The 24,584-nt window shown below is 44.2% G+C and overlaps 1 protein-coding gene across 1 annotated transcript in view; it reads left to right on the top strand.

Annotated features, from left to right (window-relative positions):
- Nucleotides 1-4,975: 4,975 nt before the first annotated feature.
- bnc2 (basonuclin 2) overlaps nucleotides 4,976-24,584 on the top strand; it is a 159,862-nt gene continuing 140,253 nt past the window's right edge. Inside the window, exon 1 of the mRNA XM_034583830.1 lies at nucleotides 4,976-5,906. Within this exon, the coding sequence (XP_034439721.1) occupies nucleotides 5,904-5,906 (3 nt within the window). The 5' untranslated portion in view covers nucleotides 4,976-5,903. The remainder of the gene's footprint in view (nucleotides 5,907-24,584) is intronic.

Here is a 24,584-nt window from a genome sequence, read left to right as displayed (position 1 = left end):
CTTTATTGCTTGCCACAGAATATGAGTGACTTGCCACAGAATATGAGTGACTCAGATCTATAGCAGCAAATGTATACAGTACATGAGTGGCAAATGTAAACTGACTCTTGTTTGAGGTTGTCTTCTCAAGTCTCTCGTGTCTAATTGCCCGACTGCTAAAATGTGAAGTGCCACCCCTTGGAACAAGACAGCTCTTGCATTGACAATCCCAAACAAGCACACTTGTCTCTCGCTCCTGCTCTGCCTCAGCGGCGTCCCCGGCAAAGTTCAAGTGACACAGGATTGTGATCATGCAAATGCACCTGCATGAAAAATTCAAGAGCCAAATGACAAGCCCTGGTGTGCCGACGCTGACAGAGGAAAGAAGAGAGGAAAAACATGACACTCCATGGAGAATTGTGAAAGCACATTCTCCGCCTGCCGCCTCAGGTAAGTAGGGATATTGTCTGCATTAATGTGGCCCGGCTTTGATGCTGAGGGAGGAAAGAACCTGAGAACTGCGGGAGATGACAATAGATACTAAAGCGTCACAAGTCCCCAGCTTTAAAGGAACATTGATTGTACAAATGCCAGCTGGGATGTCAAACGTGCACAGTGTTTAGTGGAACATCACTCCCCCTGCATGGAAATGAGACAGGCTCCAACATGTGAGAGTAACAGTGAGTCTTTGAACACAGCCACTTTGTAGTGCGGCTGATGACTCTATTTGTTCGGCGTCTAATGTTTTCTTGTTGAATAAGATTAGATAATAACAAGCTGTTATCGCACCGGGGGCCTTTTGAAATTGAAATTGGCCATCGCAAAGCTTTGCAATTGCCCACCACCAGATTCCCATTCAATTGCTGACATTTTAAGGCTTGTTTGTGCACATTTCTATTCAAGCGATGCCCCCGAGGAGGGATGTTGCATCTCTCCGAGTCTGTGGGAGAATTATCAGCCACTCTTGACCTCGAGCATGAGCCATCCTCATGCTGAATCCTGTGAGACCTTGGACTGCCTTACAAAACCCCAGGACAGAGAAACCATTGATTACTACTTCTCTTCCCTCTTCTTCAGCCTTCATACAGGATCTGTGCACCTAAAATCACACACGCTCAAAACCTTTAAGCACTACAAAACTAACACTTTGCGCTTGCTGTCACACACACACACACACACACACACACACACACACACGGCCACATGATCTGTGTGCATGATCCCCCTTATTCATGTCCTTTAACCCCAGCCCCGATGGGATGGCGCTGACGGGGACCTCTGTTTGACTCCCATCTGATGACCTTCTCGTTGTATCCTCAACAGACAAGAGCCCTCATAAAGGGGGGATTGATCCACACAAGACCCACCTCCTGGAGGCCACCGACTGTATGTGTATGTGTATTTGTGTGTATCCATGGTGCCAGGAACCTCATGGTCACACTCACGGCTCTCCTAACTCGTGTGGCATCCCAACCCCAGTTCCCCCCCCTCAGGATGTGTGGGAACAAGGAGTCAGACTATTTCCCTCGGGCTCCTGTCTGAGAGCGTGTCCTTTGCTTGGTGAAAGGGTAAAATAAGGTGGCGACGGGCGGTTTAAGTTCATATTTCCCTTGAGTATGAGAGAGGAGACCAAGGACAGAGGACATCGATCACACTGAGTAAATGTTGTGCAGTCAGGAAACAGCTTTTAGCTGAGAAAAGTATTGTCTTATTTCAAACACCTGTGCTTCCCTGTGAGTAAGGAGGGACCAAAGTAAGAAATGTAGGCACTGAACTGCTCCTGAAAAAGAATACAGTTTTAATTTAAGGACTGTTCACCTCTACCTTTGTACCTAGACGAAACTAAATAACAGGTGTGAAAGGTGCCTCAGGCCACGGTCTGGACCAATGGACCAAAATATAGTTCAGACAAAAGAGGTGGTCTCAGTCCAGATCAAATTAAACCATGGTTCGAATAATTTGCAGTGTAAAAACAGACTTTCAGACCAATTAACAGGAAATTGAGACGGCATTAAACAATGTGTTTAACCATTCATTTTTTATTTTTTATTATAACCAAGCCTAGGACAGAAGAAGAGAATGTGTAAAGCCCACTGAGGCAAGTTAGCGATTTGGAATCACGAGAGTTAACTTGACCTAATGTGAAGGTTACTTACTGGAAAAAATATTAAGATAGCCCAAGTATCTGGCGTCAGAAAATGGTCGCTCCTAATAAAAAGCCTTGCAGCCACTAACTGCCTCCTGATTGGTGGAGAGAACTGGCAGTATGAGCCAGTACCTTTTTGAAAAGTATTCTGGGTTCATGGGAACAACCAAAATGACCTTTGTTGACCTTTCTATGGTTCGGTAGTGACTGGGACTTAATGAACAGGAGCCCCTCTGTGGATTTGATGGATCCACGAGTGCGGTGCAGCAGCTCATGGCCATCCCAGGAGGCGGAACACTTCAGTAGCAGGTTCAATAGCTCATTATCAGTGGTCCCGCTGGGTAATTAGTGAACAGTGGGATTCTGTCAGAGGGACAAATAAACACATACACTTTTTGCCTATCAAGCTGCCTTTGCTGCTTACTTGAACAACATGGGTCTGTGTCGTCTTAAACGCCAGCAGGTGAAGAGTATAGCCCATTTGATACCAGATTTTTTTCAGACTGATTCCAATATTTACACCTTTGCAAATTGCCACATATTTTAATATAATAAACAGATATCTTGCTAAGGATTTTATAAATTTGTCTCTTAAAAGATTCGTGTTTACAGTTGAACAATTCACCAGTGCTCTACGGTGGACAAGCTACCGATGGAAGTAATGTTTCTAACCTGCCATTGGCCCGATGTTGCGTGTGGCATTCCCCTCCCCTTCCACTTCTGGGCGGTTACTGTTTTCAGAAACGCTACTGGAAACATGGACAACTTTCGATCTGAAACCTACGAGCTGAAAATGACACGTTTAGATTTGGATTATGCAATCACACAGTTGACACACGCCTTTTTGTGACATATGCTTTGTAGGGAATAAACAACAACAACAACAATAAAAACAGTGAATGTAAATGCTGCACCGAAAAACAAGTTTCCCGATACACAGAATACTTTTACTGTTACTACACAAATACACAATCACTGAAGTTTCATATGGAAAACATAAGAAAATAGACTTGAAACTTGAAAAAAAAAAAATGCTCTGAATGACAAGCAATGCACAAAAGCTCCTCCTGTGTGGACCCAATGAAAATGGTCTCAATCATATCTTTAGTATTTCTTTTCTTTGGCACGAGTGTGGTGGTACAGTGGCTAACATTGTCTCCTCATACGGTTTCCCGATTTGAATTCAGGGTTCTCCAGCTTCCTCCCACATTCTTAAAACATGCAGATTGGGGCAACTAAGTTAGACACTCTAAATCAGCCCTGTGACACGCAGGTACCCTGGTGTACTCCGCCTCTCGCCCCAATGTTCGCTGGGATTGGCTCCAGCTGCCCCGTGAACCCCAAAGGATAAGTGATAGGATGGATGGATACTTTAATTCCTTGCTATTTTTCGATTAACAAACACACTCATGTCAATATCAGTAAGGACTGATCGCTGGCTCAGGTTATTCATCAGTCTAGCTCTATGCCTTGATATAGCTGAATTTATTCTAAGTTTAAAATCAGTGTGAGGATTTGTTTTCTTGAACCTTTGTTCCAAGTTGTGCCATAATCCAAAACAGCACTTAACACGTTGTCCCACATGTTAGTGAGGTTATACTTTCTGTTGAAACTCCACTAAATTGTTTTCCTAAATACATTCAGAGGGAAACTTAAGCTCACTTGGATCTACGATATCAGTGGTTGGGGTCAGTCATTTCTAAGTTAACTTTCCGCTTCAACAACAATGAGCTCAGGGGGTGACCGACCCTGCTCACGCAGCCTATCCGTCAACACAGAAGCAACCGTTTCACCGATTATGAAGCTGAAAATACAGCAAGGCTGCATCCACACGCCCACTATCATACAGGCTATCTCTGTGTTTGTCATTACATAGATTTATAATCTGATAGCTCTGCAACATGCTAACGGCAAAGGGAAAAAAAAGGGTCACGTTTTGCTTTGATGTGCAGTACATGTCATATTACTCATCCATATTTTTACATGGTTTATCAAGACTGCTGAATAGAAAAACACTCCCTGAGTCAAATTAAAGCAGCATCAAAGCTCTGGAAATAGACACAAAAAAAAATCCTTTACAGGCTTTTTGTTTTGTTGCTCACATAAGTATGTAATATCTCATTTAATTAGCAATCTAAGCCCTCTGACAAACAGGCATATGGTCCACGCTCTCCCACGGCCTTGGCCAACGAATGAATATGCATATCCTGGGACCTCAGTAGCTTGTTACCCTGGAATGAATTCTACACAAGCCTAATCCCTGATCTATTATTTACCCCTTGACCAAACATGCAAGTGGGGCTTCCAGACGCTTGACTTGATAGAAATGACTGCTCTGGGATTCGGCTGCCTCTCTCACCCCAGCGGAGGAGCCAGGCTGAGGCAGGCAGTCACTCTGAGGAGCTGCTGTATGTCTCTCTTTCTGCTCCAGTCTATCCTCAAACACACACACACACACACACATACACACACACACACAGTGAAAAACATGCACACACACACACACCACACTACCCCTTCAACTCTTCACTCTTGAGATGTCTCAGTCAAATGCTGAGCAAATCCCCATAAAAACAAGTGCACAATGAAACTTTAATGAGCGTGCCCACATCTGAGGGACACAACTTAGGAAATCAGTGTCACATCCCTGCAGTACACAGAGAAGCCATAAACTATTTCCAAGTGCCTCAAACGCGTGCGTGTGCGCGCGTGCAACGTACTCGCGAGGGCAGAGAGTGAAAAAAAAAGTGAAAGTTTGCTCAGTGTAAAATAAAGTGCAGCTTGTATCACCAAAATAAAACTTCACACAGCATTTTAAAAGATGGAATATGTTTATTTTGTGTTTATTGTCTGTTTGGTTGCATTTGAATCCCTCCTCCTACAGGTGGTCTAATACTGTTTAAATACACATAATAATAACAAACACGAGTTAAATACATTTTCATTGAGTCACCGCTGCTTTTCAAAGTGTTTCCACAAGTTGTCAAAGCGCAGCTCTGACGATTCCTTATCTCGGGGCCATGCCTGCGCATTTTGGCACAGTTTGTTTCATGTCGCGCTTGGATGTGACTCCTCTTCATCCTGAGCCTAACGTCGTAAATCAGGTCTGTGGACCCGCAGTCACTCTGGTTACAGTCACACACGCGGCGTGTAAAAAAAACAAACAACCCACACACACAGGTCTGAATTCGCCCCAACATTAACACAGCAGCCACCTTCTCTCCAGCCCGGACCGGCCACAGCTCTCCGCGGCGCACTGCGCTGACTCTGCAGAAGGAAACCATCGGGGGAGTGTGGGAAGGCTTTTTTTTTTTTTTTTTTTGCGTTTATCCTCAAGGTAGAACACGCAGCTACAGCCCTGCTCCTGGATGCCAGCGATCCCAACCGTCTCCTTGGCTTCAGTTTGCGGGAAAAAAGGAAGAAGGGGGACCGGGTGTCGTGGTCGTGCGTTCTTCATCCGAGGGACCGACGCGTTTCCAAAAAGCCCCCGACGCGCGTTCTTTCCCCAGCTGAAGCGGCGCGGACACACACACACGATTCTCTGGATTTAAAAAGAGAGAGAAACGAGAGCGAGTCTTTTGCTGCGTTGAAGGTGAATTTGTCGTAAACGGCGGTGCTAAGTTTGAGAGCAGAACACCCACCGAGAAGCAGCCCAGACACACGCACGCCACTGACGAGGAGAAAGTTCCCCACTTGAGGGCGAAATCAGACTTTTTTGAGGACGCCAAGTTTGAGAAGTGCCAGGAGCTCCGGGGTCTGTGAGACACAACATGCAGCGATGGTAAATATGATTTTTTTTACCCAAACTCAAACACACCACGAGAATAAACTGTGGCATTGGTGACTTTTTTTTTTCTTTTACAACTTGTGTGTGTTGATGTGTTCACTCATCAGAGCAGATGAGAAGTTCAACTTTTCAGTCTCCGTGAATAATTTATTCCCCCTTATTTATTTTTTTACTCCCATGACTCATCATCCTACTTGATAAACTTTAAAGCTGCATTTAAAAAAAAACAAAAAACTTTCTTCTTCTTTTTCTGATTGCTTTGATTTTGGTTTCCTTGTCTCACAAACCCAACACTGATCCCTGAAGCTTACATGTTAAAACTGATCAGAAATGAGACCTGTCCCGAGTAAGTGAATGAAAATATCACCTGTACTTCACTTCATGTCATTTTATAGATTTTGTCCCGCCTTGAAAAATGTTACTGGACCCTCTGCTCTCCTCAGTGGGATCACAAACTTTGTACGAGACGTGTGTTAAGTAAATCGTTAACTCCAGATACAGTCTTAAAGATTTAAAAAAAATAGTTTTCTTATTTGGTTTCCATGATATTCACGTCTTCAGCCTCCTCCTGCCACCTGTAGCTTCTAACTGACATATTTACAAACGCATGCAAACCAGTAAATGCTAAGATTCAAGAGCAATTCAGTGCAACAAACACACGAGTCTGATAAAAATGTAGTGAGTTATATAGTGTGTTTACTTACTTTAACGTGAGCTGACTTTATTTTTGTAAAGTAGCGACGTTTGCACAGTTATTTTTTTCAGGCCTAAAATCCCTCTGCTGAAAATCCTGCAGAATCTCTTCTTGAGTTACTATTCCCCTGCAATCTTTTACCGATTTGTCTTGAAATATCAACAGCCTATAGTTTCAGTGGATGTTTGCGATCGTCTTTATTAGAGTTGGGATTATGTGAAACCAGATATGTGCTATAGATTCCAGTGCAAACAATGTTTTAGATCATTTTTTATAGTTTTTCTTCATTTCTATTTATTTTAGGTTAGCAACACTGTAATATGACAGTGTCCTTTTTCATTTTTTGGAAAAGGCCGGATAGTGCCGCACAGACTTTTCTTTGGTCTGTTTATGTGTCCCTGTGTTACAGTTCACCTCGTAGGGAGCTCCTGCAGCCAACCTGAAACACAAGCCGAAGTGTATTTCCTGTCAGTGTTAGAACTTCTCAGCGCAGACGTTTCTGAATGCTTCAGCGGACAGAGGGATAAAAAAAAGTCGGAGCGAGGGCTAGAAAAAGAGAAATAGCAAAAGAGATTGAGATGAATGGCCCGACTTTAAAAGTGCCACAAAAGTACCTTCGCACTCTCATCAGCGAGATGTGTGTGTGTGTGTGTGTGTGTTTGAGATGAATGTCTCGCACAGTGCTTTGGCCTGCACGGCCCGAGTGTGTGGCAGGGATGTTTCATGAGCTCGAGCTGGTGCTGCTACTATAGTGAAGAATGCCAATTTACATTCCAGGAGTGTCATTTCATTACTTTTATCTCTACGCTGCTCTCTCCCTCTGCCAGGGCAGCCGGGGATCTGGATTTCCTTCAGCACATAAGTCACACAAGTTAAAAAATGCTGGTGTTCCTCTTCATCTGGGTTTCTGTCTCTCTCTTGTGTGTCAGATAATTATACACTTATTACATTCTCAGAGTTACTGACAGAGAAAAAGGTCATGCTGCTTTTGCTGCATAAAACAAATATATATATATATATAAAAACAACAAGCGAGACTGGAGAGCAAAACTCCATATAGAGAAACTGTGGAGGCAAACGTCCTCCTCCTGCACTGGGCAGATGCCCCGGTTGAGCCTGTATGGCGCTGCTACGTGAGGTTAAAGAAAAAGTGAAAGTTGTCAGCGAGGCTGCAGCAGGGTCGTGATTCCTCTGGGTCTGCAGGAATCAGAGAGGGGAGAGTGTGTGCGAGTGTGTGCGCGTGGGGTGGGAGCCACTGGTTAGTCGGTTCAATAATCTGCTGGACAGGTAGGCCTGTGACGCCCCCCCTTAGAGAGGCTGCTAATGAAGAGAAAGGCTGCTTAGTGGTGCTCCGCTCTGACCCCACCAACCCTCCCTGTCCCCCCTGCTGGTTTCCTCTGATTACTGCTCACATGGAGAACTCTCTCCCTCCTTCTCCCCCCCCCCCCCCCCCCCCCCCCCCCCCCACCCTCTACTCCATCCTCTCTCTATTTCCCCTGCTTTTCTTCCTCCCTCTCCTCCGCCTCCTCTTTATTCAAAAATGAATGGGTGCTAAGTGCATTAAGGATCCATTAATAACTCGCATATCTTTTTATATATCTCCCTGTGAGTTCTTGGTGTTTTGTTGCTCATTTTTTTTACTTTATGTGATTAATTAGAGGGAATAATCACTTCCTGACCTTCATGTTCCTCCATATCTTCTGTGCAGTTTTAGCTGTGATGAGGCCGCACTCTGAATTAAAGAGCTTGACCCCAGCGGTTCACTAAGTGTGGAGCAGGAAGGAGAAAAACAAACAAACACAACTTATTTTAGATGAAGGGTGATATCTGCTTTCACATACGCTCACACTTAAAGACATTCAGGGAAAAGCTGAGAGAGCAGTTTTTCTATCTCCACCATCTGCACATGATACGCAAACGTTTCAGCGATGCCTCGACAACATCAAAACAACACTGCTGCAGCGTTCCCTTTTTTTTGTATTCATACAGAGGTGGGTCAGTGCTGCACTGATGCAGCGGCCCTGCTAATCTTCATGTGTCCTCGGCCCCACGTTAATCTCTCGAGTGACTGATAGTGTGTCTTGGCAGCGACAGAAAAGGTAATATTTTGAAAAGGGGGAGTAGGGGTCATACACCTCGTGGTGACTGGAGATGAAAATCTTTGAACAAGACACTGTAACATAAGCTGTGGGATTCAGCGACTAAACAGAGACACTGTGAAACGCGCAAACCAATCGGATCGCAGAACACCTAATTTAATAAGGAGCACGGCGTGAGACGTACTTGATTTAAAACAATATACATGTGAGAGACATAATTAGATTTTTTTCACCTCAGCATATTATGCAGTAAGAAACCAAAACCTTCACACACTTTCACTGGCCATTTCAAATTTTCTCTGAGTACATTTTGAAATGTGGTCTGTGTTTGTTTGATTCTAAAAAAAAAAGAGACAAATAGACACCTTTTTTTGACATGAGCATTCAAGATGTGTTCGGCTGATTGATATCTCCAAGAGTTTTAATCTGCTGTATGATAGCAATGTCTCGGTGGCGAGGAGGTAGATCACACATGGAAATGGCAAATTAGTCAGATTAAAATCAAGCTTGGCTCTACATGCTGTGTTTAAACGGTAAGCTGACGCTTGTACTTACACATGTTACACTTTTTTATGTCCCATTTTTTTTCCTACAGCCTTCATTTCACATGCTAATCCAAACAATATCGTATTCCTCAAGGCAGGAATCAGGAAAACTATGGTCTCAAGACGCGAACACACCCAGTGTGTGCAGAAGCCACACACTCCCTCAGTCTTTATTTGTTTAAAGTGAGAAATGATAGAACACATTTTGCACAGCTCAGCTTTTAGTAACGTAGCCCCACCGCATTTTTCTGTCCTCCCAGACACGGCCATGATTCGCACATTTTCAGCTGTAATCTGGGGTGGCCTTAATTGATTCTGCCCAGCACTACAGTAATTACTGGAAACTGTGTAAAATAAACACCTCAGTGTCACTGGGTGGCAACGGTCCGATCGGTAGGGAAATTACATTTCACTTGTAATCCATACGTTCTTCAGCGCGGCCAGAATATAACTCATGTCGACGCTACAGAAATACCGGAGACGCTATGTAACAAACAGGAGTACAGTTGTAACCAAATGGCTCAGTTGGGAGGTATAGGGTTATGTGGTATAATTTATATTTTATAGCTCCCTCCTGCACAGACTGCACTCCAGAATAAAGTTGTTCGATTTTGTTCCATGAACAGCGAGTGAGAAAATCTGGGATTTCACTTGTGATGGAAACTCCAGACACCACTTTGTTCCCTGCTTTCTTCTTGTATTTTTTTATTTTCCTGTTGAGTCTCATTTTGTTGCTTTCAGGTAAAAAGACACCAAACGGCTGCTGTTTCAATGCAGGGTGGATGTTTGTATGACTGTGTGTGTCTGTGTGTGTTTTTTTTTTTTGGGGATCGTGGGGGTGGGGTGCATTAGTGGCCCATGCCCCAGTGACTCAAAAGGCATGGAAAGATCTCCTCAGGCCATACAGAGTGATTTGATTAAAAGAGAATAATTTGCCCTGAAGACATCTTTTCTCTTCCTTGGTAAAAAAAAAGGATGGTGGAAGAAATCTGATATGACAAGATAAGTGGTGGCTCATGAAAAATTCCCGAGGACGGAGAGGTAGCATGTTGACTTTGGAGTTATTGCCCTGAGTGTGTACTTCTCCGGTATTAACTGTGCTGACAATGTTGTTTTTACCTTGATCACCTTTGAGCGCCCCCAGAAGTCTCTCATTTCAAATCTCTTTTTGTTCTGTACTGTCCCAAAACCGGACTCCACGCTTCATTGTCGTTCTTCAGGCGTCTTCTTGACTGCTCATCAAAGTCGTCTTTGCTGGTGCAAATTCAAAACTGTTAGTGAAAGACATTTTAACGCCTGCCTAGTGAGAAGAAGAAATGTTCATGATGGCTTTTTAATGTACTGCAGCTGCAATGCACTGGATTTGCATGCACTGGATTGACCGAGAACGAGGCGCTGTCCCCGTTATCGATCGGCTCCAGCAACGCATAAGCAACACAACAAATGAGATGACCACCTGTGGTTAAGGTTTCCTAAAGCAACACTACAGTTACTGTTCTGGTTTCACAGCCTTGTAAATCCCAGGTAAAATGTGCCTCCACTCCTATGATTTGCAACTCTGTACTTCCCTCGTCTGTGAGAGGACTGAACTGCTCCTGACTTCAAGTTAAAATGTTTTGTCCATCTCGACCTCAGACTAGCAGACTTTATGACTCTATAACAATGTCATCCGACTTCCTTTTCTGCTCGCATCAGTATTATATGCGCAATACAGGGGTTTGTCAATTGAACCCAAACATATATGTCATTTCGACTGACTGACTGGTTTTATAGGAGGACAGTTTCCTTTCCCAGGTTTCCACTTGAGCCTGACTCCACTTTGTAGGAAGTTCCCGGCTGGTTATATTAAATGTCCTTATACCAATGTGGCTACAGCTGTCATGAGGTTTAGGCTCAGAGAAGACTTTTGATGACGAGGTGTGTGAGAGGCCTCTCTCATTTTCTTTATATGACGGCCGTGGCAGGTAGTCCCCGGACTCTGGAAGCCATTCAGACTGCGCTGTGTGCCTCAGGCCTCAAAGACACCATGTGCAGCATGTTACACCTTTCAGTTTGGCTCAATACAACTTTGACTGTGGCACAGGCTCCCTGTTGCTCCTTGTTGCTTCTTTTCAAAGTGAGTTCAGAGAGGAGATAGGACCTTCTTGGGTCCAATTACTTATACCCACACATAGATTTTGCTCTTTCACCCCTACAAGGCCTCATTTCAGAGATCGGGATCCATTGCATGTCGACCACTTGCATCAGAAAAAGCAGAAATAGATGCAGGTTTTGTAGTTGTCCTGCTTTTGTCTCAGGTTTTACCCTCCAAAAGAAGTTGATGCTTAAGGTAATAACTTTGTGTCCTTGTTCTCACACCAAAGAATAAAGCATCTGGCCCTTTTTTCTCACATAGACCATTACAGTTATTTGTAATGGTTTTAGATCGCACTGACAAATATAATCCCTGTCCAGCCGTTAGCATCAGATCAGAAATCTGTGTAGGTTTGGACGACAGATTTGTTGAATCTGTAAGAGTTGTTAGCAAAGTAAGTCTTCAGAAGGAAACTGTAGATTCAGGAGGGTCTTAAGTATTTGAAATGATAGAAGATGTAGCTACTGTGCTACTGCTACCAACCACCCAAGGCAGTGAGCGTTTACATTCATATGGTTTACAATGGGTCTGGAGCCACACATGAATTAAGTCTACAGAACAGATTTCATGCAAATCTCAATCGTGCTTCAGTGTGATGTCAAATGTTAAACCTGACTTCATTCATGTCACAATCCCAGAGGCAAATGCCGGTTTAATTGATTATTCCTCCTCCATTGAACCGAACTGTGCCATGCAACCACAAACCTGGACGGCACGTTACACACATCCTACCCTGTGATTGCTGGTGACCGAGCTGCTTTTTAAAGTGATAATCATAGTAATTAAGAAGTCTAAGCTCAGGATTTGGTGTGTTTCTTTGCATCTTTGTTCACTTTTCCTGTTTGAGGGAAAGTTAAAGCACAGCTGTATATATCTGTGGGCGCATGCCTGCGTGCTTATGATTGTGTCTGTGTGCGTTTGTGGCTTCGTGTGTTTTCGTAGCTGAGGCAAAATCTGCTGACAGGTAGTGTGTCGGGAGGGGGACAGTGGCGCTTTTGAGACAGACACAGGAGACGAGTCTCAGGGAGAGAGAGGGAAAGGGAGAGAGAGAGAGAGAGAGAGAGAGGGCCTCTTTCATGTGACTCCGCATTCCACCAAGGCACAGGCAGGGAGAGGCACAAGACGAGACATGCGTCCCCCCTCGTCACTCCCTCTGCCTCCTTTCCCGCTGCAGCCTGCCCTCCCCTCTGCCAGTGACCTTAACATTTATCAAAGAACCCCATGCTGGAATTCCTCTTCAGCATCTGTGTCCTGGTGAGAGAGTCAGACACACACACACACACACACACACACACACAGACACGCACACACCCACGCACACACACACACACACACTCGCACACACACACACACACACACACACACACACACACACACACACACACACACCACACCGTGCTGCAGACCAATCTGTTTTGAATATTGTGGTGCTGTGCAGGGGCTGTCCTTGTTGTTCCCTGAGTTAAGGAGGCTGGCCTCGAGACACTCACACACAGAGACACACGGACACATGCTTGCACACACATTCTCTCCTCCTTCTTGTTTCTTTATTGTACCTCCTGTCACTTTGTCCTATTCATTTAACCTTTCATTAGAGCCAGCAGACAGCCCTGTGTGTGTCTGCACAGCTTCAGGAACAATGCCAAAAGCCCCACTGTCACAGTTATTAGATTCCTCTGGCCCCCGTTTACCCTGGCAACTCGACATTAAGAGAGCGAGAGTGAAAGAGGGGAGGCAGGACGAGGGAGGAAGAAAAACAGGGGTGCATGGTTGACACTGCTGCCCAACTCCTCTGGTGAGGGATCGTCTTGACTTGTCAAGGACATGTGCCACATGTTGGCTGTGCAGACGGAACAGTGAAGGGAATGTTAAAGCCACGGCAGAAAGGAGAGAGAGAGAGAGAGAGAAAAAGAGAGAGAGAGAAAGAGAGGACGGGCGTGGTGTGACTGTCTTGTGCTGTGGCGAGCAGCACCCTGGAGGAGTTAGACTGAAAACACAAACAGTTTGCGGAGGAATTCTGTTTTTAATGGGCAGCCAGGAGGGGCGGTCTGGTCCCCAAGGAAGGACAGAGCAGCGCCCACTCCATCTCTCTCTCTCCTGTCCTCTGCTCCTCTCTGCTCTCGCTCGTCCGATATGCACAACAAACCATATGAGCAGAATCATGTTTTATGACTCCTGTTATCAATGTGTGTGTGTGGACGTTCGTTCACATATGTGTTGCATTTTGAATGAAGAAAAAAATTAGATTCATTCTCACATTATTTTGGCATTTTTGGGGAAGTTTTGTATAAATGCAATGGATGCTTTATTTACTGATCAATTTTGAGAATCTCTGAAACCACTGAATAGTGAAAAAGAAACACAATTATGACACTTAAAACAGGGAAAACTTTGCATATTAGGTGCAAATACTTTATTCCGACTTGTTTGTTCATTTGAGACCTCATCCGTCTTTTCAGCCATTGCTCCAAAAGGACATTTTATGTTGAAGTGTTAACTCAAATGTAATATTTCATCAAGATAACAAATTAACAAATTAAATTATCAATAAACTGATATGTTTAATATCAATCATTAATTATGTCCTCATTATTTAAATAGAACATTTAATCTGACCAGGATTCAGCTTCCTAGTTCTAACTGATATGTGTAATCTGATGTAGATGACCTTTATATAAGCGACCCCCCATAACACTGAGGAAAGCCCAGTGCAGTCCAGTGCAGCTGGGTGAGGCTGTGCTCAGGTCAGTCCCACCCTGTCAGCAGACAGCGGACAGTGATGCTCCTCCAGCAATACATTAGCTGAAATAGATCAGGGCCTGGAATGGAAAGGCATTGGTCACTCTAGTAGGGGGCAATGAATCGCTCACCTGTCATTGGTGATTGAGCCAGTGCATGCACACATGCACACACACACACACACACACACACGCAAACACTCACACACTTTCCCTGCCCTAAAGACAGAGGGACAGAAAGAGAGCAACAGTCTGAACTCGGACCATCGGGCAGCAGTCTTGATGAAGTCCATCTCTCACTTCTGTCATCCCTCTGCACCTTTCCCTCCCCGTCTCTCCCCTCTGAGGCCCCCGCTCACTCTGTGTGACTGACTCTTTATTATTCTCATCCCGTGGCTTAGTTAGAGCGGTGACCAGCCGTCCCCCTCTCCTCTGTCCTCTCTGTCATCCCCATTTCCACCCTGTGGCTCTGCCCCGAGGCTGTCAATCCACCTATCTGCCCCACATTGCTCTAATTCCCTGATTGGACTCTCTCTTCCTCCTCTCAGGGCTGTAATTGATGGTGGTGTTACTGTGCCCACTCTACTGGCCTTAAAGCTGCTCCTCCAGGTCAGCACTACTCCACCTTGTAAGACATGCTGGGATCGGGTAGACAGCAAAGAGCTTTTCTGTCTCTGTATGTGTGTGAATTTGGGATAGGGGCCATTTACCATTTGCTTTGTCTGTGTAAGCAATCAAAGTGTACCTGTTGGCTTTCAAACTGTTCTCCAAACTATTCAAATCAATCGTGATATTCACACTTGAAATGTGTCCCTTTGAACAAGGGACAATATTTCCTCAGAACTCAATGTTCCTTCTCAATAGTAACGTCTGCCCTTGGCTGCCAGGAACAGTAGGGGTTTGTCTGTATTTTTCGTGTTGGTAGCTTTTTTGAAGTAGGTTTTAATTTTAACATTTTGCAAAGCAAAACGTCTGGTGTGAAGGACAAGTTTTAGTATCTGACTTGTCACCTTGATGAAGAAGAATGCCACTCAGTAGAGCACATACCTCCGCCAAGGTCCAGCAGTCCCCTGAAATTCAATCAAGCTGCATCAAATTTCACACACTCATAAATATCAGTCCTCTAAATATGCCAGATTTTTTTGTTCAACTGGATATCAGTGAAAATGTAAACAAAGTCCTATCATGCAATGTTAAAAAGTAAAAAAAAAATCCTGGATCTTTGCCAAAATTATATGGGTTCTTTCTTGCCCCATTTTCCATCCCCCCAACAAGTTCCATGAAAAATGTTTTTTGTGTAATCCTGGTGACGAACCAACCAACCAACCAACCAACCAACCAACCAACCAACCAACCACCCAGCCAGCCAACAGACCAACCACCCAGCAAACTAACCAGCCAGCCAGCCAACCAACCAACCAACCAACCAACCAACCAACCAACCAACCACCCAGCCAGCCAACAGACCAACCACCCAGCAAACTAACCAGCCAGCCAGCCAGCCAACCAACCAACCAACCAACCAACCAACCAACCAGCCAGCCAGCCAGCCAGCCAGCCAGCCAACTAACCAACCAGCTAACCAACCAACCAACCAGCCAACCTACCAGCCAACCACCCAGCAAACTAACCAACCAACCAACCAACCAACCAACCAACCAACCAACCAACCAACCAGCCAGCCAGCCAGCCAGCCAGCCAGCCAGCCAACTAACCAACCAGCTAACCAACCAACCAACCAGCCAACCTACCAGCCAACCACCCAGCCAACTAACCAAACAGCCAACCAACCAACCAACCAACCAACCAACCAACCAACCAACCAACCAGCCAACCACCCAGCCAACTAACCAACCAACCAAACAGCCAGCCAACCAGCAAATAAATGAACAGGGGCTGAAACACAACCTCCTTGATGTAGAAAATTAATAAAAAAAATGTCTCTTTTCATTTGATTTAAATCCATCTAAGTTTGCTTTTGCGATGTGTAAGAATGGTGGTCGAACCACATTTCAGCAACGGCACTTTGTAAAACAAGAGCTTTAAAGTTTGCTATGTCCACTAATCTCCTCCTCTCTCATTTTCCGTGTCTCTTTGTCCCTGTCTCTGTCTTTCTTTCTTCCTCTCTGACTGTAGCCCCGAGTCCCTCCCCAGCATGGACCTTGTATTTATTACCCTCTAAGTAATCACTTTGCTTTCTCTTTTGATAGACTGTTATTGCTCTAACTAGCTGAGGTCCCTATAGGTATTTGGAGGCTTTCCAGTTTTATTAGACAAAGGCCTCATTATTCAAGGCCAGCATTAAGACGACCATTAGATCCATTTGCCCCCTAGTCACATGTATCCTGTTGCAGCCAATTCATATAATAACCCCTGCACACTTAGTATTTACAGCACAAACATTCTCATTCCCTGTTGTCAAAGTATAGAAGATATTCAGATAGCAGCTTTGCCACTTTGTGAGAGGTATAGCTGTTAGGTTAACAATAATGTTTTCTACACACATTTCAAAGAGATAATATTTCACAGATAATATACTCAGTGTCATATCTTGATAGGTTAGGGTTAACCCAAAGCACTTAACCCTTAACATGTTCCCTAACCCTGACAATTAAAAATGTTATTCCACTAAATTTTGTGTAGGGCTTAAGTAACTCGAACTCCGGTGCAAATTTTTCAGCTTTTAAAAGAGGATACAACCAGATTGAAACATGGAGGAAGTGTTTAAGTTTCCAACCCCAATAATAATTATAGTAAAATACCATGATACTGTCAACCTGTGATATTTTGGGGAGTGTTCAGAAAGATAATCACCTATTTCATAATAGAGCTCACCAAAGCCTCTTGTGTTCCTTATGTTTTAATCCCTGTCTGTTTTTGTATTGGTTGGTTTTTACTGTATGTTTGTGAGCAAGATTACACAAAAACAACTTTTGGTTTGGATCTGGATCCAGGGGTTGGATCCAGGAATTTCTTTCTACCTTCTTTAACATTGTGACTTGGGCTTTTTTCAACCTTTTATATTTTCATTGGGAATAATTCATGGATCTTGATGGCGGGACGGACGCTGACATTGTTGGCATGTCATATACAAACATACACATGGGGCAGCATAATGCCAACTCTGCTTGTTTCCGCGTTAACGAGAAAAAACAAAAATATTGAGGGGCCTTGTTAGCGGCAATATAAGATGACCAACACGCCTGCTGCCCTGGGGATCGAAAACGTAAACAAAGAAACAGACGCACAACTTGTGGCAGACAGGATAAGAGATTTAAGGTCTGATTTTTTTCAATTTCTTTGCTGCAGCTTTTTAATTTCTTTGTAGCCACCTATGTGTCCAATATAGTTCTCATCCTTCCTAATCGATGGCCCCTTATTGGGTTTCTGCGTTTGGTCAAATATCTCATCGCTTTCTGGCCCCTCAGGCAACAGGCTTCAAACTAATAAGAAACCTCCTCAGTCTCTCGGGTTGAGTGTACAGATGAAAAAAAAAAAACGATTAGTGCTGCGATGGTATGTATCTGTGACCGAAACCTGATTCTCAACAAGTTCACCAAGTTAAAACTAAACAAAGAAACAAAGAATTGGACATGTTCACTGGTCTTGAAGAGGATGTGAGTCCATGTTCACACTAAGCTGGATTTATTGTATGGAGTTTCTGTCCCAATTTAAAGGTTACTGAGCAACCAAAAACTGATCTTTTCAGGAATGTTTTGAAAACTTTTGAAATATACGGTTTTCTAGAACAAACATTAAGCCGACATTTTCTCATTGTTGGTCAATCCAGTAATTAAGTAATGATGTGTATACAATTTAGCCTTTTTGCTGTAATTTTTGTGTTTCAGTGTAGACTAGAGTACGGGACCCCGGGGGGGGGGGCAACAGAACTCTATAGGGAGAGCCTAAACATTGGGCTCGAGTTGGGTTTGTACACAGAAAAGCAGAATGCTTGTCGGGTTTGGACTCGGACCCGGTTTGTGTTCTCTTGTGCTTGGAAGACAAGGAACCTTCTGAAAAAGTCCTGAACGTGCAAGTTGTCTTCACATGTGCAGTGTTTTCTACGTTACTGTAGTTTAGCCTCAGGCAGCTGTATTTACCTATCGTGGTCATATTCATACCAACTACTGTTGCACAGGTGGTGCTTGTGAATGTAGCCCACTGTACCTGAAGGAAACTTGAAATGTAGTCATCCATACTATTGTACCGTACACCCAGTACATGGATTCAGCAGCTACAGAAATAAACAAACATGCACATTACTATGTTTGTGCATGTGTTTGGATCATCATTGCTTAATGAAGCCTAAAATTCAAAACTCTTTCTCACCATGATAAACGTATAGCAAGCATGCACACTGAGTGAAACGTGTCTTTAAAAGTGGCTCAATATGCAGAGTCAGAGAGGGAGAGCGTAATGCCTTGATGTTCTACAGTAAGATAACATTTACTGGATCTGAATCTATACACGGTTTATACCTTTACTGTATGTACACATTTAAATAGAGTGTGTGGAAGAGAGAGAGAGAGAGAGAGAGAGAGAGAGAGAGAGAGAGAGAGAGAGAGAGAGAGAGAGAGTGCCACTTTGGAGTAAAGCTGTCATTACTCCGGCTCGCGCACTCCCTCATAAATACTGATAATGAGATGCTTTCAGCAGCCTAATCATTTCTCAATGTAGCAGTAGGTAATGTGAGAGGAACACTCTCTTTCCTGCACTTCTGCCTGCAGATGACACCCACAGCTGGATTACACAGTGGAACTATGGAAAAGGATAGATCGTTTGCTGTTTCTGTGGTTGTTGTAGGAAGAGGGGAAAAGTTGGGAAGATTCCTTTTGTGCAGCTACTTTCCATTATTAACATTTTGCTCACAAAACAAGAAGAAATATGTCATTTTACTTACTATCAACTTTAATGTTTTTAATGCAGATAATCATATGGTTGTTTTTTACTTTTTGGGGTTTTATCGTGCACTTTTATTCGCCTTTATGTACTTTACTAACTTTTTTTCTGAGGAAACTCCTGACACTAGTACAACAACAATCTGGAGAATGTTTTGTTAAATTAGAAAGTTCTTTGAAAGAATGTTTGAAAAATGCTCTGACCTGACAACAAGATTTAAATAAAAAATCTAAATCAAACCACTTATATGTGTGGCAATATAGTTGTTGATGTCTCATCTGGATCAACAGAATGCTATAGGCTGGTATGAAAGGCAATGATACACTAGAATGACACTATAGAGCACGTACCTCCACCAAAGACCAACAGTCCCCTTACATCCAATCAAGCTGCACCAAAATGCACACATTTGGACTTTTTTAAAATTTAGATCTATGAATTATTTCCTGGGAAGTCAGTGAAAATGTCAAAAATGCCCTATTTTGCAATGTTAAACAAAGGGATAGACAATTCCTTTCTTCGCATCCACACCCAAATTAGATGTGTTCCTTCTTGCCCTGTGTCCCATCCTCCCACCTAGTTCTGTCGAAATCCAAACAAACAGACGGGGGTGAAAACCTCGTAACGTAACAATCTGTTTTATGTTTTAGTTTGGAGGGTTTGTGTTCTTCAGTAAAAGCCTCCCCTCTAGGAGGCGCCCTGTCTTCTGTGTACTTAAGCTAGGAGGCCGCATCAAGCACATTGGTCACAGATGAATAGTATTTTGTGACACAACTGGGATTATACATGTTGTGTTTACGAGTATTTCTCTCTCATCGTGCGCCCCAACAGGTGCACCGTGGAATGTCCTCAATAAGTTTGGGTGTGTCTCTCCGCAGGACGTCCACAGTTATGCTCTGGCCCCCAAGTTCAGACTGAACTTAGATCTCTGGAGGTCTCTCCCAGGATAGAATAAACAAGAAAATGCCAGCAGCTATCGACACTTCACTATTTATATACTGTATCTTTCCTATGGGCCATCTTTCTAATGGGTGTTCCCTGAGACGCTCCATGAAAGCACTGTACGGCATGTCATCTTCTGCTGCCTGTCTTCCACTGGCCATTAACCGGCATCCTTGATCATTTAATAGTGCCTTTACACCGCCTCTCCGACCCCACAGTGATTGGACAAACAGTGTTGTCCCTAGCGATATGAGAAGAATACATTGCGGAGCTATTGTGGTTTTCCGGGGCCTCGCTGTGTATTGTTTACTGGGTCTGCTTGATTGCCCTCTGTCCAAATCAGAGGGTACAGGCAGGCAGGGCAGGGGTCTACAGGGACGCACTGTGTTGTGGACTGTCCCAACGTGCTAAGAATATTCACTCAACCCACGGCTCTGAGGGGGGAACCCATCCATAGCTCAGTAAACACACACAAACACACACACACATTGGGAGTCATACATTTGTGCACCAGGGACCATATGGCCATGCATAAATGTTAGGGTTTGTATTTCAGAGTGTGTGTGTGTGTGTGTGTGGTAGGAAGCCATGTCTGTCTCAACGTCACAGATAATTACCCCCGATGTGACTTTTCTTTTCACAGTGGGAAAACACAGCGGGCCCTCGTCATTGACAGTGGCACATACTGTACAGCTCCAACATAATACCAACCATATGCTGGCAACTATAGCTGGATGTGGGCTTAGTTAGAGTAAACGTATAGATACATATTTTCCTGTGGTCTTGGCTTTTCCTAATGACCTTCTTTCATCATCTCCTATGGGTCACAGCGCTCATCGCTCGCGGCAACCAATTCAGTTAAAGGAGCCGCTCTAATCTTCACCCACCTCTGATTTCTATCTGTTAATCCCTTGCTTAAAACTCATAATTAAGCTAATTAGACACTATCTTACTACAATTGGCCCTTATTGGCCAGATAGTGGGACGACTGAAAGAGCAAGGTTACATCTCGGAGTTAGAATTTGATAAATGCTTACGGCCAACACAGTCATTCAAGCTTTAAATAGAACGTTGATGGATTTTCTTCACCACCTTTAATCTGCTGTGCAGTTAATTTCAGAGGACTGGGAGTTTTTTTTTAATTTGTGAAATGTTTCACGGTCGCGGTTTCAGAGCAGGTCTGGTCCTCAAGGCCGCCTCGGCTAAACTTGGTATAAGTAGGAAGGTAACATTAGCAATTAGGATAGGATTAAATAAACACGTGTCAAAACATATTTTAAGGAATAAACAAGAAAGAAAAAGATGTCAATTGATATATATCAGCCACTATATCGTAATATAAGAGAGAGGCTTGGCTCACTAATGTTGGCATCGTCATTGGCCTCGGCCTCTAAACATCAATATCAGTCCGGCTTTGCAAAACAACGTCATAAACATCGGCTTTTTAAAAACCAAAAGTCCTGTTTTCCATGATGTTGCCATCTGGTCCCGTGTTTACAGAAGCTGAGTGAGATCAAATTTGATTATCGCAGAAAGATGTTGGGAGACTTCCACATGTGTTTGTTTGTGCCTGTAAAAGTTTGGGCCCTGTCTCTGAGGGATGTGGTGACTTGATGTTGTTTAGACTCATCTCCCCCCCCCCCCCCCCCCCACACACCTCTGGAGACCTGTCTTGGTAGCCATCCCAGCATCCTGCTCGCTGCTCCGCTGCATCCATATCGTGCTAATGATCATGGGAGTGGACAGCTGCTTAATGCAGTAGTGTCATCAGTGCTGCTTTCTGATAGCAGCTCCATTGCACTTGACGCGACTCAAATGTATCTGCTCCACGCGAGCCCCCCCCCCACATTCAGCGGATCGACTAATGTGGTCGAGGAAGAGCCCGGTGAAGGTGTATTAGATGTGTGCCAGATCACATTTTCACTGTGTGATTACAGGACATATCACATTTGGAGTGTATGATTACAGACAGGGTTCCTATCATTTTTCATCGGTCATGACGCTGTCAAATTTTCAAAGTGCAGCCCTCAGTGACATTATAAATATGTCATAAATAATTATCAGATCCTTTAATCAGGCAACACCAGCGTGAGAAAATACTCCGTTACAAACCAGAAGTCCTTCATTTACAAAAGTCTGCAAAGTAAAAGTACTCGTTACGACAGCAGAACAACTCCTGTCCGTGTTTTAATATTCTGCTATACATTCACTTTTAGAACTGGAATAACATTACTACAAGCAGCATTTTAAAGTGATAACTGGTCATCGAAAGAATTTTATGTTCTTTCTTGCAGTTTAAACCAGTAACTGATTATAACAGCCGTCAGATAAACTAAGTGGAATTAAGTCAGTCCATCCATCCATACATCCATCCATCTATCCATCTATCCATCTATCCATCTATCCATCTATCCATCTATCCATCCATCCATCCATCCATCCATCCATCCATCCATAGCGTAGTGTAGGGCTGAGAGATGATGCATGAGAGATTATGACATTAAAAGGGACCTTTCTAATTTTGTGTAACCACAATTGCAAATTCCTGACAAAATCCCTCACTGCATCTATTCACCTTTTTTGTTACATACTGTATGTTCGGTGGCGACCCACCGTGCACTGGGGGCTGCCCTCGTGTCTGGTGATGGTCACCTGACCTCAGCGCACGCACTCATCCAATCATGCACTCTCTCTCTCACACTCGGCTGGAGCGCGCCCATCCCGTGCAGCTAAAGTAACAGAAGAACAGTTGGAACAATACGGCACAGTTTCACAAGAGTGTGAAAGGAAAGGTACGACCGCTCGAGGTGAACATGTGGAGTCTGAACCTGTGGCTGTTTGCTCCACTTGCATGCGTGTGTGTGTGTGTGTGTGTGTGTGTGTGTGTGTGTGTGTGTGTGTGTGTGTGTGTGTGTGTGTGTGTGTGTGTGTGTGTGTGTGTGTGTTTGGTGGTATCTATAGTACAGCACTTACTTCTCAACTTCATCATTATTCCATGAAAGGAAAGGAAATGGGTCTGGCAGGCTGGCATCAAACACACAGGTCACAGGAGTAAACCTGATGTCTGCTCCCCCACCTCACCTGGCTGGCCTGCTTTTATTTAGCAGACTGCACAAAAAGTAATTACAGGTTTGTTGAAACACTAATGAAGTAAAATCAGAAGAACATAAACGACCATTAATGCTGCCTCACCCTTTACCAGACAGCATCAGTATTTGTCTTGTCCTCAATCACTGTGGTTTTATTTGCCCAAGTTTGGAGGTTTCTGTTGCCACGGACACGGCCGTCGTCATTGCAGACATCACTGGAAGCAGTTTTCAATTAAAGGGTTTCTCCAAAAGAAATAGTCCCACTAAAACTGCTATTTCTGGAAAGACACATTATTTTGTGGAACTTTTTGTTGTTGTTTGAACACAAAGAAAGTTCTGCTCACCTCCACTGTACTGGGACAGAGGCGGAAATATAAGACACTGATATCTCAAAACCTCAGCAGATAAATAAAAACTTTTCACATGGCGAGATAATCCCAACGATAAGAATAAATGTTTTTTGTGTAATTTGGGTAATCCGACTCTTTAAACCTGTCAGAGAGTCAATAGGAGAGATAATGAATACTTATGTGAAGACTTGAGGGGAGAGACCATCACAACTCTGCTCGTCCCTGTGCCTCTGTCCTTTTTTCCCTTCTTTCCCTTCTTTCCCTTCTCCTCTCTTCTCTTTCCTTTCTCTCCGCCACTCCTCCCGTCCTCCATTCTTGCAGTTCATATTTCAGTTTGCTCCCAGGAGCTCACAAGTCCGTGCCAGACGGAAATTCGCTGAGGCTGCAGGAGCCCCCTTGGAGGCCACATGGAGGAGGGACAGGAGGGGAACAATCAAGCCCAGTCCTCCCATGCTATCCCTCCCTCTCGTCCTCTCACTCTCCCATGGACTTTTTTCTCCCATTCCCCCTTTTTTTTTCTCTTCCTCCCTTCCTCTCGTTTCCCCTCTCTCCTATCTTTCTCTGTCTCTTCTGTATCCAGCCTGCCAGGCTACACAGGTCCTCAGGGTGACTTGCTCTTGGCTCGGGTCCCTCAGCACAGAGCCCTCTCCTCTCCTTCCTCACCCCCCAAACTTCTCCTCCGCTTTTTTGCTCCTGCCACCCCCCTCCTCCTCCTCCACTCTCCTCCTTCCTTCTCCAGCTCTGTCCCTGGGGGGAAGACGGTGAGGCCATCCAGTCCCGAGCTGTCCATCAGCGATGGTGTTTACTTGCAGCGTGACAGGCCGACACATCTGGAGCGCATATTCACTAGTGTTCACACTCTTTCTCCCTCTCACTCCTTGCTGGCCCTCTATATATCCTGCGTCTGCCACCAGACACATTCCTCCGGCTCATTTTAGGGCCGTTTGTCGTCGTTATGGCGAGCCCACCTCTGACTTTCATGCACTCACTAAACGCACACACACAGAGATTTGTTTTCATCCATTTTTCCTCTTTCTTTCACCCCTCCAGTGGTTTTTCAGTTGCATGACAGAAATTGGAGTTAACCACCGACAGGGGAGGTGGGGGGTGGATGGGAGGGGGGGGGCAGAGCAGTGATGGGGGCAAAAGTCAGACTTCTCTCATCCACTTCTTTCTCTCTCT

This window comes from Hippoglossus hippoglossus, chromosome 1, assembly GCF_009819705.1.
Source record: "Hippoglossus hippoglossus isolate fHipHip1 chromosome 1, fHipHip1.pri, whole genome shotgun sequence".
Classification (NCBI taxonomy): Eukaryota; Metazoa; Chordata; class Actinopteri; order Pleuronectiformes; family Pleuronectidae; genus Hippoglossus; species Hippoglossus hippoglossus.
Note: the sequence above shows the minus strand (reverse complement) of the source record. Positions and strands in the feature narration are given on the sequence as shown.